The 19,528-nt window shown below is 40.8% G+C and overlaps 1 protein-coding gene and 2 long non-coding RNA genes across 9 annotated transcripts in view; 1 reads left to right on the top strand and 2 right to left on the bottom strand.

Moving 5' to 3' along the window:
* Positions 1 to 13,164, top strand: part of LOC123761094 (zinc finger protein chinmo) — a 140,609-nt gene extending 127,445 nt beyond the window's left edge. For all 6 annotated transcript variants that reach the window (XM_069339451.1, XM_069339449.1, XM_069339450.1 and 3 more), the window contains 5 exons: positions 459 to 676; positions 1,058 to 1,584; positions 1,884 to 2,482; positions 3,865 to 4,035; positions 6,055 to 13,164. In XM_069339451.1, the coding sequence (XP_069195552.1) occupies positions 459 to 676; positions 1,058 to 1,584; positions 1,884 to 2,482; positions 3,865 to 4,035; positions 6,055 to 6,296 (1,757 nt within the window). In that variant the 3' untranslated portion in view covers positions 6,297 to 13,164. The remainder of the gene's footprint in view (positions 1 to 458; positions 677 to 1,057; positions 1,585 to 1,883; positions 2,483 to 3,864; positions 4,036 to 6,054) is intronic.
* On the bottom strand, positions 105 to 18,692 carry LOC138373296 (uncharacterized). Of its 2 annotated transcripts, none has more exons than XR_011231131.1 (3): positions 18,411 to 18,692; positions 1,842 to 2,052; positions 105 to 734 (listed from the first exon to the last, which is right to left on the bottom strand). It is a non-coding gene; the product is annotated as an uncharacterized lncRNA (long non-coding RNA). The 2 variants fall into 2 exon arrangements; XR_011231130.1 differs by lacking the exon at positions 18,411 to 18,692 and adding an exon at positions 13,854 to 15,469.
* LOC138373297 (uncharacterized) lies at positions 16,179 to 18,404 on the bottom strand. The gene is made up of 2 exons (XR_011231132.1): positions 18,070 to 18,404; positions 16,179 to 17,873 (listed from the first exon to the last, which is right to left on the bottom strand). It is a non-coding gene; the product is annotated as an uncharacterized lncRNA (long non-coding RNA).
* Positions 18,693 to 19,528: the final 836 nt, after the last annotated feature.

Genomic DNA, 19,528 nt, shown 5'->3' with positions numbered 1-19,528 from the left:
CACTAGACACATACACACAAATGTGCACAACTTACCAAAAATATTTCAGCTGTTTTGTTTTGTAAGAGCACTAAAATCAGTTGTATGAATGTAAAAGCTTTAAAATAAGTACTGCATCTTTATTCCTACATTTATTTATAAAGTATGATGGAAGATCTGTTAATAAAGTTGTGGTAATAATATATTGCCCACAAAAGTCAAATATGATTAACGAGGAGTGTGCTCCTATACAAATACATTCGTCTCACATTTTACAAGCTTTAGTATACAACACTATGCTACTACTCATTATTTAATATATAATATAATACTGTATATATTTATATATATAGTTGTCCCATACGTGGCAGTCGTCTGATGCCGTGCAGTAGTATCTAGGATGCTGCCCGGTACAGCAAGGATGCCAAGACCCCTAGACATGCTTGCACTCTTAACTCAGTAATGGCTCTTGTTCACAGGCCATGTCCTTCGGGTGCATAAGCTGGTGTTGCTGGCGTCCTCGGCCCACTTTGAGCGCATCTTGCAGGCATCCCCAGAGGGGCAACAGCCGGTCATCATCATGGATGGCACCCGTTATGCTGACCTGCGGGCGCTCGTCGATTACATGTATCGGGGAGAGGTCAACATCGAGCAGGACCAGCTCTCCTCACTACTCAAGACTGCCGAGACGCTGAAGGTAAGGTTTTTATGAACATTGTGTGTCCCTGGCTCAATGGGCAATTGAGGGATCAAGTCTGAAAAAAAAGATGAGATCAAAACAATTTATGTAGTTGTAAAGTACTGTAGTTTCAAGCATTTATAATTCCTATCCTCCTTACTCATTAAAACACTCACAAAAGTGTACAATATTCTGTACAATGACAGCACAGGTTGTACAATATATTTTCTCTCATAAATTGAAGTGGATGAAGATTTGAAGATTTATTAAATAAATAGAGATAGGCAAGTGTGAGTACAATGTTGTTACAGTGCAGGACATATAATACCATACTCTATATCCATTAGACATGTACCTTGCATGTGGAGCATGTGTCACAGTTACAAGTTTTTCTTACAGATAAAAGGTCTAGCAGATGTAGCAAGTAAGGAGGAAGATGATGGTGGTGGAGGTAAGGAGCGTCTTCGTGAAGGCAGCAGGACCTCGCCCACACCCCCACCTGCCAAGAAACCCAAGCCCTCTCCAGTAGAAACAGCCCTAAACCTTGGGCAGGAGGCACGAGAGCAGCGACCACCCACCACCAGGGACCTACGACCAGATATCAGGGACTTGCGGGACTTGTCAAACTTTAACATGGTACCTGGAGGATACTCTCGTCGGCCTGCATCCCCATCAGGGCCTTCTCTTCCCACTTCTGCCTCGCTAACACCTGCACGATCATTTCTCTACTCATCTTCTCTCATGTCCCGCACTTCCTCTAAAAGCCCAGGTCCAGCCCTATCAGCTCCACCCTTCTTTCCTGGTGGGTTGGTGAGACCTCGATCTCCTCACCCACAGTATGACCCCACAGCAGGCTCCAGTCTGCTACCACCACGAACCTCTCCACAGTCACCTGCACCAGACACAAAGATGATTCAGCAGCTTGGGTAAGTAATTCGATACTTCTCTGTTTTGTTAAGTAGAATATAGCTGATTGAAATACCTCAACTATATTGAAATATTACTCCAGGAAATTACACAGTAATGAATCATAATCTGTATATACATTGCCAGTAGTCAGAGGTAAAAAGACATGTTAAATCGGTGAACTAATCATTTAAGTATATAACTCGTACTTTCCCCCAAAAATGCCAGTAATTGCAACTTCCTAATTAACCTTGCAAAGAGAAGTACCATATCTAACCTGCTTTGTCACCGAGTGATAGCTTGTGATCATTTCTTTCAGGAGGGTTCCGTCATTTGGGCTGCCATTCACGTTACCACTCCTCCACGACTCTAAGAAGATCCTGGAACGGAATCCTCACAAACTGCCACCACCTGCCCATTATGATCACCATGATGTAAAGGATCGTTCTCTTCCTGTCTGGCCCCCTAGAGGTGCCTCTGACCACGACCTAGAACGAGAGAGAGAGCGAGAACGTGAGAGAGAGAGAGAACTAGAGAGGGAACGGGAAAGAGAAAATCAGAGACTGTCTGAACAAGAGCAAGAACGAGAAAGGGAACGGGAACGAGAACGGGAACGAGAAAGGGAACGCGAACGAGAAAAGGAACGTGAACGAGAAAAGGAACACGAACGAGAAAAGGAACGTGAACGAGAGAGAGAATGGGAACGAGAGAGAGAACGAGAAAGAGAGAGAGAATGGGAAAGAGAAAGGGAATGCAAAAGGGAACTGGAACGGAACGTCGAGTGTGAACGAGAAAGTGAGAAGCACCAGCACCAGGAGGGAGGCGAGAGGGACAGCAGTAACCAAGAATCAGAACAACATAATGATGATGAGAAATCTATTAGTCCCAAAGACAAGGATAGTCTCTCCCCCTCAGAAGGTTTGTGCATCAACTTTCCTGTATAGTATTAGTGAAAGATTACTGTATTGAATCTACAGTATACTAGTGTCAATAAAATAGAACGCCTGCCCGAAGTTGGAGGCCAGATGCGTAGGGCTAGCCTGTCCAACTTTGCAAGATGAATTATAGAGGGTATAGGAGTGTCATAAGCCAGTTGGGTTTGGTCTGTGCCACATTCTTTTAAAATATCAGCACCTATGGTGCATCTCCTTGTGATTTTCATGGAGTCTGAAATAGTTGTTTTCTGTAGAGTTAAACACTTTTTCAGTACTGTACTTCGTATTATAGATTAAACTTTTTGAGAACAACGTAGGAAGAGGGAGTGAGAGGGGAGGGGAGGAGAGGGTGGGGAGAATGGGAGAGGGGCAGAGAGAGTGGAGAGAGGAGAGATGTTGGGGGAAAAAGCTAAGTGAGGGAAGGAAAGGGGAGAGATGGTGAGGGGGAGGTTATCTTGAGGTTATTTATCTTAAGATAATTTCTGGGCTTAGCGTCCCCGCAGCCCAGTCCTTGACCAGGCCTCCTTTCGTTATTCACCCCAGGAAGCAGCCCGTAGCAGCTGTCTAACTCCCAGGTACCTATTTACTGCTAGGTAACAGGGGCATTAGGGTGAAAGAAACATTTTGCCCATTTGTCTCCGCCTCCACCGGGGATCAAACCCGGAACCTCAGGACTACGAATCCGAAGCGCTGTCCACCCAGCTGACAGCGCAGTCATGGCCATCAACTGGTGAAGGAGGCCAGCGCAAGCTCTCAGGGCGCCCTGTGGAAAGAGTAGAAGAACGATAAGAGAGGGGGTGGGAAGATTTGGGGAAGAGGGCAGGAGAGAGAGAAGTTCGCAGTTGTGTACTTTCTCTAGTTTGCATGTAATAATTACATATATACTGTACGATAGAATATGCATTTGGTAATAAGCAGCATGAAGGAACGCCTACCTATTGACAGTAATATAGATCTAAATGTGCTGTCATATTTCCTCATTGGAGAGGAAATATGGTAACAATCATACCTCCTGAAAATTTTAATCTGACTTTTTTAATAGCTAGCAAGATATCTTACCTTAATGATTAAAAACAATGTTTTATATAATGCTTGTCAGGTAAAGGAAAATTTTTAATGTTTTTAACTGTTATGTGCACACAATTATTGCTATAGAAACAAAGCTTCCAGGAGCCTGATACAGAAAACCAAAAATTTGTTGCTATACTAAGTAATTTCAACATACAGTACTGTATTATTAAGGCCTACCATTATTGTCAAATATCCTCAGACATATACACGTACTGAATAAATTGCCTTTTAAGATCAGATCACAGTATGAAAACTTTTTCTAAATTGGTTCGTTGCCTTCTCTTCATCCACCAGACTTCATCATCAGCAAGACTGAGTTGCTCACGCCAGAGGGGGATGTGGCCGAGGAAGAGGAAGAGTATGCAGTTGGTAATGGTGGCCGTGATAATGGTACCTCTGAAATCACCAATACTTCCTCCATCCCGCGTAACCTGTCCACCTCATCCTCGGGAAACACCTCTACAGGTAGGGGGCTCTTTTGATATGCTAGTAAAGCAGTCAGTGAGGTTGGTGCAGTGGCTTAGGATTTTAGTGCTGCCCAACATGTACACCTTATCCAAGTTGAAACAGAGGTCTTTTCTTACATCTTTCCTGTCTAGAATAATGTACAGTAAAGGTTATTAGTTAAGTGGATGTTGATCCTGCGTACTGTATCAGATTATATGCAGTGTGTACAGTGTGTGTATTCACTTAGTTGTGTTTTGCGGGGGTTGAGCTCTGCTCTTTCGGCCACCTCTCAACTGTCAATCAACTGTTGACTAATTTTTTTTTTTTTTTTTTTTTTTTACACCACCCACCCACACACACACACACACACACACACACACACACACACACACACACACACACACACACACACACACACACACACACACACACACACACACACACACACAACACCCCAGGAAGCAGCCCGTGACAGCTGACTAACTCCCAGGTACCTATTTACTGCTAGGTACCAGGGGCATTCAGGGTGAAAGAAACTTTGCCCATTTGTTTCTGCCTGATGCGGGAATCAAACCCACGCCACAGAATTAAGAGTCCTGCGCGCTATCCACCAGGCTACCAGGCCCCCATCTGGGGGGGGGAAATTCCTGTTTCAATTTTCCTCCGTGGTCTGACACTAGTCACATTTTTAATCACGTGTTTATTTTCGTGATTCACACACACACACACACACACATATACACATACACATACACATATATACAGTATATATATTTAAATAAAACACACACATACATACTGCATGTGTTTGTAATTTTATATACTGCATTTTGCTCTAGTTATTGCTCGAATCAAATGAATTTTCAACTGTGCATGCAAGATCAACTCTTGCACTATATCTGTAGTGCATATTGTGAATCCATTTAGGTTGACTACATTTTTTCTAATTTTAAAGGATGAAGTAATGAATTGGTTCTCTAGTGAAATGAAAGCTTGTCTTCCTATGCTTTCTCGTTCCTTTTCTTAAACCAAACGTGCAACTTGCTACTTTTACTTTTCAATTCTATGTATTTTCCAATATTATAGTTTTCATTGATTAGTGTGAAGTGTGCATGTGGGGGTAGTGGGTCACTAGTGACTAGAAGGTTGCTGCTCATATATTGCATGGGTTGGCTCATTGCATGATCTCGGCGAGAAAGAACACCACAGTAAGAGTGACCTGTGCGAGTCAGGTCAGGGTTCTCAGGCTTCAGTCTAACCTCAGGCCCCTGCCCTCATGCCTGCTAACCTCACCACTATGCAAGTGGATGGTGTGGGTAGTAGGTTATGTGGATGGAGGGCTGCATCTTGATGCACTAGCCTTCAGGTGGCTGCTTACTGGTGGTGTTATTTCTTGCAGAGTGTCTGGTGTGGGGCGAGGGAGACCCAGGAGGGGGGGCTCCATCGTCCTTGCTCGAGTCAAATGATGAGCTTCCCATGCCCCCTGGAGGGTGGGTGTGTTCCACCTGTGGGCGGGGGCACGCCTCTCTGGCAGAGCTGCGTACCCACTGGTTGGAGCACGCGCGTGGGCGGCACTTGTGTGGAGTGTGTGGGGCGTCGTACTCGGTGCAGAGCTCTCTGGCCCGCCACATCAGAACTGACCATGCGCAACGCCGCCGTGTGTTCACCTGTGCCCTCTGTGGATCAACCTTCAAACACAACTTCAGCAGAAACTTACACCTGCGGACTGTTCACAGACTTAACATTCCAAACAATAGGAAATTGGATGCCACTGCCCCTGCATCTTCCAGATTATAGCCAATCGCCACACCGGCTGTCCCTTGTAGTTTAGTGTAGTGTACGTAGTGTTGCTCGACAGTTTAGTTCACCTAGTTTGATTGCCTTTTTTTCTTTCTTTTTTTTTAACTGTAGCTTTTCCTTATAGAGTACAGAAATATATTTTATTATATTTATTTTATAACAATTATTGTATACAATATTATGCATTGTGATATATAATTGCTTTTTTTACCAACTTTCACTGTAACTTACTTTCAGTTGAGCTGGTGAAGTGTCCATACTGCCCTCGATCATACCGACACCAGAATAACCTACGAACGCATATTCGCTGTTTCCACAAAGGCGTAAGAATTCCCTGCCCAATTTGCCACCGTGGATTTACTCGGTGGTTCACGGTGCGTTGCCATATCGCACGGGAGCACCAGAATGTGGACTTTTCACGGCCCGAGGCCCTACCAGCCCAGCTCCGCCGTGCACTCTATCCTCCCTACCCGGAGTAGCAGGCGTTCATCTCCATTATCCCAGACTCCTGCCCTACACTGCGAATGGTTCATGGACTGCAGTGAAAGGGGCTTCTCACTGTCCACGTAGATGCCCCTGGCACTAGTGTGCCTCTTCCAGCCCTACTGCTGACCACCACAGCCTGGCTACATATTATAGGCTCAGTGGCAGGACAGAGTGCACAGGCCTAGTTGATGTGAACCTCAGTGTGACAGTGAGTTTGGGTGCTACTTGGTGCTCTGTGTACAGAATGTGGCCACATAGGCCAGATGGTATCCATATGTGGCTGGGCAAGCAGTAAACAGCTGATGAACGTTTTGGGTACTTGCAAGCCTTGCCAGTGTTGTTGGTAGGCTATAGTTGATGCTAGTAATAGTCAGACTGTTGGACTCGCGCGTGGGTCTTTAGCAGTGCTTGTGAAGCATGCTAAACTGTGTTACGTATGGTCCATGGCCGGTGTTATTGTAGCTTAAAGTGTGCTAATATCATAATCCCAATACCATAGTTTAAGCGTGGAGTTGTCATATGGACCTTGTTAATTGTAGGTTTTATTTGAAATGGTTATATTTTATAGAAGATTATCACAAGTCCAGGAAAGGGATGGTATGTTTCTTCTGTTTATAATCTAATGAATGATTTCTGGTGTGGGTGCCTTATGCTCAACAAAATCAAGCATGCACAAGATGTTTGTAGATGTACAGTATTATTTTTATAGATGCCAACAATTTCCCTCCAGCAAAAACACAAGCAGTCAGAGCCAGGGAGTAGAGAGGTCCTTCATGGCCTCACCCTGCAATGTAGCAGGATGCTGGGCAAGGAGGACACACTTGATCCTACTTCTCCCCACCATTCTGCTTATTGTCTCGGCAGAATGATTCTTATGTAACTAAAGATTTTATATAGTACATGCTAGTCTGCCTCCTTGCCCTGCATTACAAAAAAAAAAAAAATTGCAGGAAGCATAAGAACAAGATGCTCAGGTATCCATGTTGGGTGAAGAGCCCATCCTCATCTACCTCATATTTTGTATCCTAGTTGTTACAGCACCTTGCTAGGTCACTTAGGGTTTCACTAAAGACTTTACACACCTCACTATGTAGCCATTGTTAGTTTCCTGACTCTGTTGGAAAATCTTCCAGGTCAAACGTACAAAACTAAATAGTTATATTTTGTATGAAGTAATCTGGACCTGCTAACAACCTTAGTATCTTAGACATGTTTCATACCACTCATGGACAAAGCAGTCTTAATAGTATGTATGGAAATATTTTAGTGCCGATAGTAGAGAAGCAAACAAAAGCAAGACTGTACGAGGGTTTAAAAAAAAAAAAAAGCATAGAATTAGTGATATGTCAGACTCTGCATGTCATACAACAGTTGTTTCAAGTTTTTCAGGGATTTATATAACCAAAACAAACTCAGGAAGTATGACGTGTATCCAGCCCTTCATAATAACTAAACGGAGGATTAATGTTCTTTTCTACAGTTGCCGTCTGTACTCGGAGGAATGGTCAGTATTATGGTGTACTCCGTATGACCTTTTCATGTAGTTTGATTTTGCTCAAGGATACATGGCCTAACACATCCAACGACTCTGGTGATAACGGTGCTCCAGCACAGGTATTTTTTTTTTCCCCCTACCTCTTTACCCCCCACCCTCTTTCTTCCTCCCTAAGAGACAATATTTGTTTATTATTATTTTCAACTAGTGTTCTGATAGGGCATTATTTGACACACAAGCAGTAGTAGTTTATAGTATCAGATTTGATAAAGCATTATTTTTTATTATAATGCACAGTGTCCTCAGTCAGTCTACACATTCCAGTGAGCTCACTAAAATGTTCACATTGATCTCTGGTGTGCCAGGTGTAGAGCCCAGTCGCATGGTTTAGACCTACAGGAGGCAGCATGTACCACATTCTGGAGGGTCTACCTGTGCTGAGGATATGAATTATGACAGTCACTGGGCATGAAAGGCTTTAAATTTCTTATGCACTTTTCATCTACAAATAAAGTATTGTTTACACAACTTGATACTGCATGTAAAATGTATTTAGTGTTAGGAATATATATTTTAATTATTGAATAGTTTAAAATAATCGTGAAATGAACTGCACCTTGAAATGGAGTCGATGAAATGAACGAACTTAATAGGAGAGGTTTTAAGATCTCAATGACTGGTGAGTGAGTGAGTGTGTCTGTCAGAGTGTGAATGAGGGTGGGGGGGGGGGGAAGTGGGTGCTGAGGAGATAATGCAGAAGACTCTTAAATTACCTCGGTTATTTAGTTTCTGATATTTCCTTATCTCAGAATCTTTCACACAATTACTTAACTCAGGACTGCTAATACAAATGTGTATTTTTTGTGAATAATTTTATTTGTGTACATTGTTGCAATACGTGTTCATTATTAGTTGACCTGAAATTAGTTCTAGGTGTGGCAAATTTTACATACAGTAATGCGTGTAGCGAATAGTCACGAGGATCACACAAGGGCCTTCTTGTCTCTTGGTCTCCCAACGAGCCCACACAAGATGTCAAGTGTGTGGGGATTGCGCTTGCACCACACACTATATTATGCCTGCTACTCACAAACACATCCTTTAGTCAAATCCTTGGGGCTTTAAGAAAACTTAAAATAATATACGTAGTAGCAATTTTTTGGTTCACAAGTTTATAAACTAACTAGATGGGGTATCCGGTGTTACTCAGGTGATAGAGGAACCATCTTTATTACACAACTATCATTACTATCCATATTCATTATACAAGAATATCATCACTAACCATCTTCACTACCTGAACACTGCTGGGTATCCCACCTACATTCATCATTGCCACTACTTTTACCACTTCTTCTCTTCACTTCCCATCATCACTATAAACATCTTCACTTTCCCATCATCACTATAAACATCTTCACTTTCCCATCATCACTATAACCATCTTCACTTTCCCATCATCACTATAACCATCTTCACTTTCCCATCATCACTATAACCATCTTCACTTTCCCATCATCACTATAACCATCCTCACTTTCCCATCATCACTATAACCATCTTCACTTTCCCATCATCACTATAACCATCTTCACTAAACAGTCTTTTCATCAATAAAGTAACATTTAATAATACAGTAATGTGAAAAATAATAAGCTAGATGAATCTTAGTGGTGAAGAGTCCGGTATTTGGCAAGATTAGAATATTGTATCCCTCAACAAGCACCAGTCACTCTTGCAAAATTTATCAATGCTATCCTCAAGTGTATGGTCACTTATGAACAGAGACAGCTGGACATGCATTCTCTTGTATGTAGATTAAGACCTCAGGAGCTACCTCATTGTAATTCTTCTACCTCTATCGGTCGGTAACATCTACGTTCCTAACAAACTCGTGCAAATCCTAATCGAGAGAAACTTTATGGTGCTGTGTATACCAATAACATGTGATACTACCAAGCGGAGAAGTGCTCCTTTGTGTGGTCCTCAATACAAAGTTATCACGTAATATATATATAAATATATTGCATATACAATTGATTTTACATGTTCCTCATATTTAGCCAAATGTGTATGTAACTATGCTCCCTGTGCTCTGACCTGTAGAGTGTGGTGTCTAACTGCAAGGTGACCAGTAGGTGGTTGGCTTGGCCAGGGCTCCCACATGCACGATCACATCACTCGCTTTTTCTCGTCTCACTTTCACATTCTAATTAGCTTATGTGGGTTTAAGTGCACTGTTAAGGCCAGTATGTAATATATTGTTGGTTTTTGGAGTATAAAATACTGGAACTGCAGTGACGTGTGTAACTAGTGAGATTTTGATAGTCAAGTGGTCTATGTGCATGTGAGAACCATGAGATGGCAACCTTACTACAGCTCACATTAACCAGTATACAATAGTCATTTTTCAGTACAAACAAGAGTACTATCTCTAATCTACCTCACATTTAAGTTCTGAAGGCTTTCAACATATTGTTTGCAGATTTATTTTGCTATGTCTGGCATCGAGGGTGGCTGCTACCATCCACAAACCTCATCTAACATAACACCTGTGTACTTGTGCTGTGTACGTTTGAGGGTATCAAGTATTGTACACAATGTTGTGTGTTCATGCATCTATCCACTGCCTACCTCCAGCATACTGATGTCTTCTTATGAAAAGAGTAAAAGGTACAGTCTGTGAAGGCAGATTTGTTGTGGTAAATAATTTTGAGGAGTAGGATGGCAGTAGAGTTCCCCTGGATAGCAGGCAACTCTACAGATCTACACTGTTGTACAGATATGATATGCTTTCCCAGGGTAGTGAAGTCAATTCATTGTACCACCAAGAGACTGGCAAAGAGAATTTTGGGGGCAGAGAGAACTGCCTCATGACTGTTGTGATGCAGTCATAAAATAATGTTGCCACTATCCTCCCTACCATGGTTGTTAAGCACTTTAATTTATGGTACTGGCTTTATAAATTTATCAGTGGCCACACTGGTGGTGCAGCTATAAAATCAGATATGATTGATGCACCACTTTCAGCCACAGTATTAATTAAATCTGTTGTACAGTTACTGTGCAATATAAGCATTCATGAATAGAGAATAACACCACACAGTGGTTGACATGTATCACAACCTCACATACTGTGACACTAGACCCAGACAACTGGTTAAGTGACGCCCAGCAAATCTCGGAAATCGGGATGAAAATAAACTACTCTTCAGGGCTACTTACTGGAGCCCCTGGCTAAATCCAACTTGGTCCTCTTTTTTTTTTGTTTTCAAAGTAACGGGATTGTACTATATAAATATTGGCAGCAATTTGTTTTCAAAACTATTGCCATTAAATTGCCTGCATAGCACTCGAAACGTAAATGACTTTGGTACACAGGATTTTAAAGCTGAGCAATGCAGATATAGTTAGAAGTTTAAGGGTGTGTAATTTTGGTGATTTTTTTAAGTGAAAAATCTTAGCAGGATGGAAAATGTTTTTTTATACGTTTTTCAATGCAAAACCATAGGATAATTTTTTTAACCTAATTTAAACTGTGAATCATTTTATAATCTCTATAAAAAAAATCCCACACACATTGACATGCATATATACTGTGTACATTCACTATTATTTTAAAGTGTCTTATGATCAGCTAAATTTAAAAGAAAAACTATTCCAGAAATATCTTGCTGTACAGGTATTAATTTTCATTCACAAAAAAGGCAATTTACATGGCAGGATTATTCTAAGAAAGGTTTTGCTTTTAAACAAGGTTTGTGTACCATATGAGGCAAGGAAGACTGTTATACTTTTGTAAGAGACTACAACTTTGTCACCATTCTGCTAAAACAGTTCTCATTACAATACTTTAAATATTTTTACAAAGTTTTTAAATAATGTTTATTGTGGACTGACTTTGACTAGTAGCCCAAGGCTTTAGATCGTCAGTATAAATAAATTACAGTAAATGAGAGGAAAAGTGGGAGTTTATATATTGCTAGGAATGGCATCAATGTACATTTTGGTGGTGGTGTTAGGCGACTCCTCAGGAGCTTAGCAACGAGTCAAGATCCATGCATCTGGCCCACTCTGTTACACTAACAGGATAATAATGATCAGCACAGTGATGTTGGTCACACCCTCCATGTGCATGTGATGGCTATTGGTAGGGCCAGGAGAGGTCCTTCATGTGATGAGGGCACATGATAGAAATAGACAAGGTTCTTCACAGACCACAGAGACCCCTTTGTGAAATTGTCACTCATTATATTAAGACTGGTGGCAGATCTTTCACACAAGTGGCATTCTTCATATGATGCGATAGTTGAAGAAAAGGAATGTGATGGATACGAGTTTGGTGATTGAAGGTTGTATAGCATAATATCGGTGGGCATTGTGGCGTGGCCAGTAAAGAGGTGTGTGATGACAAATGTGACTACCATGGACTCAACCCTTTCAACTCCCTCCTCTCCTTCCCCCTGCCTCTCCCAACCCTATTAGATTACACCACATTTTCTCCAGAGTTACTTTTGGAAAATTGTGGCCCTACTTTCCCAGTTCTTATTCCCAGGATCTCTGCTTTGGTATAATGTTCCCGTTTTCCTTTCCCAGGGTCATAAATAACTCCTGCCCTCTCGCCTCCCATAGTCATGGCTCAAAATATATTGTAGCTCCTATTCCCTAAGGGTTATAGGTGTATATCATGGCTCCTGTCCCCTATTCTCTCTCAGGTTCATGACCCATGTGTATGATTCCCTACATATTGAAACTCTAACAAAATATATATAATATAGTATATATTATATATAATTTTTTGTATTCACTCCCTTGTCTTGCAAGTAATATATTTGAATCACTTTTTTTATGCAGAAGCAATTAAATTAAATTTATAATGGAGAATTTTTGTTGTCACAAAGATTAAATTTTTATCGTACTGTATTTTATAATTTTGAAAAGCACTATTAAGTGTAAAGGTTGACTGCACGTTGAGGCTGGTGTTGTGCCGTGTGCCAGAGCAGCAGCCATGTGTGTGCACATGTGTGTGCATATGCATGTGTGCACATGTGCGAGCATGTGTGTGTGCACGCGAGATGCGTGCATGTATGCAGTGGGAGTCTGTTTAATTACAAGCTAGTGATTGGCTGATTTAAAGTGGATGGTAATTCAGTGGCTTAAAATATTTTACCTCTAAATTCCATCTTATATCAGGAACTTGTTAAATAGATCATATATAAATATTATACTGTAAAGAATGACACTGAAATCCACTTTATAAATCAAGCTAGTCTAGCCTTTATGTAAAGTTAATTATGTCTGTCCTCGTGTGTAGCCCTTAAAAGTGGAGTGTGCTAGATGGAACAATAAAATAAATGTACAGTTAATATTTTTTTATTTGTTTTTGACTCCTTCTCAGCCATGTTGGTTATGTGGCAAGCTGTGATGTTTGTCCAGGTGTGGCGATTGGTTATAATTATTTCCGAAGCAAATCCAGACATGGAAAGTTGTGAAGTGTTTGTACTACTATAATGCATTTGTTTAGCTGTGGTAATTTGTACTGTCACTGTGACCTTACTGTAAAAAAAAAAAAAAGCACCTCACACAAAGCTGTTTCTATTTAGATGAAAAACAATTTCCCTTGTTTCTACCTATTTTTAAAAACTTGCTCCATTTGTCCCCAACCCTATTGCTAAACCAAATCCTACTGTATATCCTTTCTAAATTGGAACATCAAATTTTGTACTAATGTTACAAGTTCTTACCTTGATTAACTAGGACATTGAATATATCATACTGTACTTGTAAATGATTTTCAGGCACATGTAAATTTTGCTCATATCTTCCCTTTGTCCTACATCTCTCGAAGAGAATATGAGTCCAATGGGGCCTCGACTTACGATTTTAATCTGTTCCCAGAGACGGATCGTAAGTCGAAACACATTTTCCCATAAATACAGCAATGGGAATTGAATTAATATGTTCCACACCTCCAAAAATATTAACTTAAAAATACATTTTATACCGAATACAATTTTTTTCTCTAACTGCATTACAGTACATATGTTAATCTTACCTTTATCGAGGACTCTTGTTGGTGTGTGGAAGATGGTGAGGAGGGGGAAGGAGGAGAGGTGTCACTGTTTGGAAGGAGAGTTCCCCTTCCATTGTAACATCAGGCAGTGATGACTTCTCTGGGGTACTCTCTCTCTCCTATGTTTTGCCTGCATACCACTAGGACCTGGTTGTGGCTCATTGCTTTTTTTTCTCACCAAGAACCTTTCCGTAGAGACTTGTTTTTCCCTATGTTGTAACACTTGTCTGAAGTGAGACATCACATTGTCATTAAAAAGGTTAACACAACAGCCTGCTACAGCTTCATTTGGGTGACACTTTTTCTGCAAAACTTTGCAATTCTTTCCATACTGCACACATTTTCTTAATAAATGAGGAAGGGACATCCTCTACTCTACATCAACAACCCCTCATACCATTTTCATGTTTACGAATGATCTCTGGTTTTTTCTCTATGGTCATACTCACATGTGTTTTCTTAGGTTGAACCCTACCACTGACTTTCTTGGGACCCATGGCATGGTATATAATAATTTATTAATTTATTTATATATACAAGAGTTTTTACATTCATGTACAGCCACGTAGTACGCGTAGCGTTTCGAGCAAGTCCTTAATCCTATTTTCCCTGGAAAACGACCCCGCAAAAAATTGTGTAACAATTAGGCATTTATTTTACTGGCGAGCTAAACAGAGGCTACGGTTAAGGATTTGCGCCCAGTAAATCCTCCCTGGCCAGGATATGAACCCAGGACAAAGCGCTCATGAAACACCAGGCGAGCGGTTTAACCACTACACTACGGGAACTGCAGTTACTGTTAAAGTTATTTTTTTTTTTTTTTTTTTTTTTTTTTTTTTTTTGAGATATATACAAGAGTTGTTACATTCTTGTACAGCCACTAGTACGCGTAGCGTTTCGGGCAGGTCCCTGGAATACGATCCCCTGCCGCGAAGAATCGTTTTTTCATCCAAGTACACATTTTACTGTTGCGTTAAACAGAGGCTACAGTTAAGGAATTGCGCCCAGTAAATCCTCCCCGGCCAGGATACGAACCCATGACATAGCACTCGCGGAACGCCAGGCGAGTGTTTTACCACTACACCACGGAGACTGTAAATTACTTTCCCACAGTTTATTACATTGGTAGGAGGAAACCCAAGGGGATGGGTGAGTGCCCACTTTGTTACCTGTAATGCCTGGCCAATAGTCATAAAATGAATGACAGTAGAAATCTGAATAAGAATCAATTTTTGGGGGTAATGGGGCAAGTATGAATCCCTTAGTGGCCGCTCCACAAGTTCATTTGAGATACGCAACTCCAATATAGTCAGATATCCAACAAAAGTTTACTTAAATCTGCTAGGGATAAGAAAAAGCCAGAATTGAATTTTGACCACCACAAGATGTCAAAGGTTAAAAAGGCTCCAGAGCCATGAGGGCTCGGGCAAGAGTTGAACACAATGACAAACTAATGTCGACGTCTAAAAAGCAAATGATGTAGAGGTTGAACTTGTGTAAAGTTCTGCCATGAAGATGCTAGTCTCCAGGGGCAGGCAGCACATATAGGGCTGATCGTGTCCATCTGATCTTCCTCATCATTGCTCCCTCCTCTTTCCACAACACCTTATTAGGGGTCCATAGAATTTATTTATTTATTTATGCATATACAAGAATGTACATAAGGAATGTGAGGATACAATTATGGTAATTACAGTCTTGTAAAGCCACTAGCACGCGCAGCGTTTCGGGCAGGTCCTTAATCTAAGAAAATTTTAAGGAGGTAAATACTTGCAAAATTTATAGAGAAAAAAATGATAACATTACATGGAATGAAAAAAAAAAAAAAAGATGAGAGAAAATTATAGGTACAGTATATTAAAGCACATAGGTAGCTATGATTGATTGCAATGACATCTTAAAATGGTAGTTGACAACAAATTGGTAGGCACAATACAGCAGAAACAATATACAATATTGTATAATTACCCAAATCGGCCCAAAACTACACAAATCGTCCTAGCATTACGTAAGTAATAAAGAAATATGGTATATTTACTTACTATAATGTTGGTGCTACACGTAGAACATGATCAAACCTATTTTTACTCTGAAATAATCTAAATTTCATAACGAAATGAGACGTAAATATGAGAGGTGCCCGAAACGCTTTGCGTAATAGTGGCTTTAGGCATTGTATATACTAGCTCTATCTATAAAGCCAACAAACTTTGTAAAATCTCTTTATGTATGTACCTTACCTAAATAAAAATTATTATTATTATTATTATAGGTGACGCCATAGGAAGTCGATGGTCCAAGCGACAATTTCAAGTTCAAGTATGTTTATTGAGATAAGCAATAAATACATCTCAAAGGGATAGAGTAGCTTAGGCTATTTCTACCCCCCTCTACTTCAAGTCCCTCAAGGGGCGCACAAATTCAGTGAGTACAAATAGACATATAACAGTACAAGAATCCCATTTAACATTGCATACAGCAAGTACAGCATATAATTGTTACATTCTTGGGACAAAATTCTTGTAGCTCCTAAGTATACTGTCTATTATACCATTATCACACATCCAAACAATTTGATGTGGTACACTATTTATTTCCTTATTTCTATATTTTTCAATAAGGTGACACTCTAATACATAATGTTCTAAGGTGTGGGCGTGCGGCATACTACATAATTTACACTCCTTATCTTTTTCACTGACATCAACACCGTATTGCCAGATATATTTATCTCCTAATCGTAATCTCATGTAAATTGAATCCTTCCAAGTAGCCTTTCCTTTACCATATGCAATTACGTGGAGCGACTTATCCAAGATATATGGTCGCCTGGAGAGTGTTTGCTGCCATAACAGCCTCCTGTACACAGTTTCGCTTTTCGCTTTGATGTCCAAAGAGCTTGGAAAGGATGAGGGAGGAAGAAGGATGGGGCGATGAAATTCTTGGAAGAGGATTTGGATGTGGAGAGAGGAGGCTTGAAAGTTCGGTGGCCCGTCCACCTTGGATTGGAGATGTTTTTTCAGTCAAAGCCTGTAGCTTAAGTTCTTCTTGGGCGGCAGGAGGCTAGTGGTGGGGCAGGGTGATGTCGTCCTGGTTCACTTGAGGTGGTCTGTCTGGCTTGGAGGAGGCGTCTTCCTTATTGAGGTGGTGAGAGGTAAGTTCACTGTTGCTTGGTGGTGTCTTGGCCAGGAGGTATTCGCATGTACTTCCCAAATGATAGCGGTGCATGGTATTGTTGTTCCTGTCGGGTCTTCCTCTTCTTCCAGGAAGGTCACTTGTCCCCTCTTGAAGTCGAATTTAGGGTCGATGTATTCACTCTCCAGGGCGCAGAGGTCTACATAATGTTCAACGGTCTCGTGGTGGACAAACACAGGGTAAGGAATGCAGGTCCTGAGCTGGTTGGTGATCCTGTTGCATTCTAAGGCAATGACCATTCTTGTGCTTCGATTGCCGTTGAAAGTGCCACCGTGATTGAGGTAAAGTCCATAGCAGGGCACTTTCTTGCTTGATTTGCTTGGGTTTAGGTCGAAGTCTGGGGACTCATATGTAAAGGTCTCAGCCGAGGCTTCTAGGAACTCTGGTTCTGGTTCTGAATCTGATTCTGATTCCACTTGCTGACTTTTTGCTCTCCTTTTCTTCCGTCTCCGGCTGGTGGGGGCAGGTGATGAGGTTGACTGGTCTGCTGTGGAGGTAGTCTGGGTGGATGCTGTTGCCTGGGTGACTTGTGCTGGGTTCGACTCCGGTGGTGGTGGTTGCGGTATGACTGCGGTTACTGTTGGTGTTGGAATTTCGTCTGTTTGGGTTGAAGCAGCGTTGTGATGTTGAAATAGGTCTGCTGGTATCAACATTGTAGGCAGGTTGTTCTGGGCGAGCAGCCTGTTCAGTACTCTCACGTATTTTGCGTTGTCTGTTCCCGCCTCTCTCTCAGCTACACTGATCAGGCATGGGATGAGAGTGGTGTTGGTCGAGGCCGCTGATTGGTTGACAGTTGTGGGAACCGACCTGTGAGATTTATATTTATTTAATTTATATGAATTTATATTTACGTTAATTTATATACTTCGATAGCAATTTGTATAATGATAAGTGGACTGTATTTCTGCAATAATCTCTTAATCTCACAAATCGATCCTCTACACATTAGGGGGGTTTATTATATATATATGCAGCCAATCAAACTACAAAATTAACTACATACATTGAAGAGGTTCCTTATCTTATAGTAGAGCAGGTTAGTCCACCAGGTATAACTAGGGTGTAGACACCAAATTATCCTCTTTGAGGTAGCTTCCATCACCCAGTAACTGGTGCACAAATCTTGCTCCTCGTCTTGACCTGTCAAAAGTGCGCTAGCTGTGAAGCCAGAATCCTATATATGACAAGCTATATCAGAGAAAACACTATACAGTACATGGAACATGAAGACCTGGCTTAATTACCTTTAGTTTGAGGCGATTTCGCGATCTAACCGGGTCACCCTATATCCTGACATTAATGGCCATAAATGAATGATAAACGGGTTTCGGATAGACACTTAACTTGATTGTAGACATCGTGTTGGAGATGGTACCTTTGGTTTCCATAACACTACGTCCAAGTAAATTAACAGGAGCCGAATTTGCTCCCGTGTGAGCCTCTGGTCTCAATATAAACAATGGCTGTTTAACACTCCATCCTATTGACGTTACTGGCCGACATTGTCCAGAATGATAGGAGCCGAATTTGCTCCACACGTCTCGGAGGTGACACAACAATGGCTCCCTCCTTCCTCCCTCACGCCTGGCCTACTTTGTCCAGATTTCAGAAAGTGATAGAAGGGTCACATTTACTCTACTTTAATATTGATAATTAAGTTAATTTATATAAGATGTTTTTATGATGGTAAAGTCCAAAGACTAATGTATTTAAGAATAATTCCCAGCAGAATAGCTGGTGAATTATAATAGTATGTGGTGATATCCCGTTTTCTTTAGACGGTAGATGTTTCAGATTCAGATTCAGATGTTTATTCAGGTAAGGTATATACATACAAGTGATGTTACATTAATGGATTGATATATAGATAGAGCTAGTACATACAATGCCTAAAGCCACTATTACGCAATGCGTTTCGGGCAAGAAAACATTAATATCTAGAACTTAATACTAATTGAGCATAAAGAATAAAAGATGTTGAGAACAAATACAAATAAAGATAAAAAAAAGGGGGAACATGACTGAAAAAGCAGCACAAATACAAAAGGTTGACAAACAGTGTTGATTAAAAAAAAAAAAAAAAAAAGAAAATAACAGACATGGGTTGACAATAGAGGAGTGAGGTAGATTACAGGGAATTTATTAGGTAGTGTTTAGTTTTTATCTTAAACTGGTTGAGAGAGGTACAGTCTTTAACATGGTTGGGAAGGTCATTCCACATTCTGGGCCCCTTGATTTGCAGAGCATTTCTAGTTTGATTAAGACGTACTCTAGGAATATCAAAACTGTATTTATTTCTGGTGTGGTGCTCATGGGTTCTGTTACAACCTTCTATGAAGCTTTTAAGATCAGGATTGGCATTATAGTTTAGCGTTTTATATATGTATAATACACATGAGAGAATGTGCAGTGACTTAATATCTAACATATTAAGAGATTTGAGTAGGGGTACCGAGTGATGT

The sequence above is a fragment of the Procambarus clarkii genome, chromosome 41 (genome assembly GCF_040958095.1).
Source record: "Procambarus clarkii isolate CNS0578487 chromosome 41, FALCON_Pclarkii_2.0, whole genome shotgun sequence".
NCBI lineage: Eukaryota > Metazoa > Arthropoda > Malacostraca > Decapoda > Cambaridae > Procambarus > Procambarus clarkii.
Note: the sequence above shows the minus strand (reverse complement) of the source record. Positions and strands in the feature narration are given on the sequence as shown.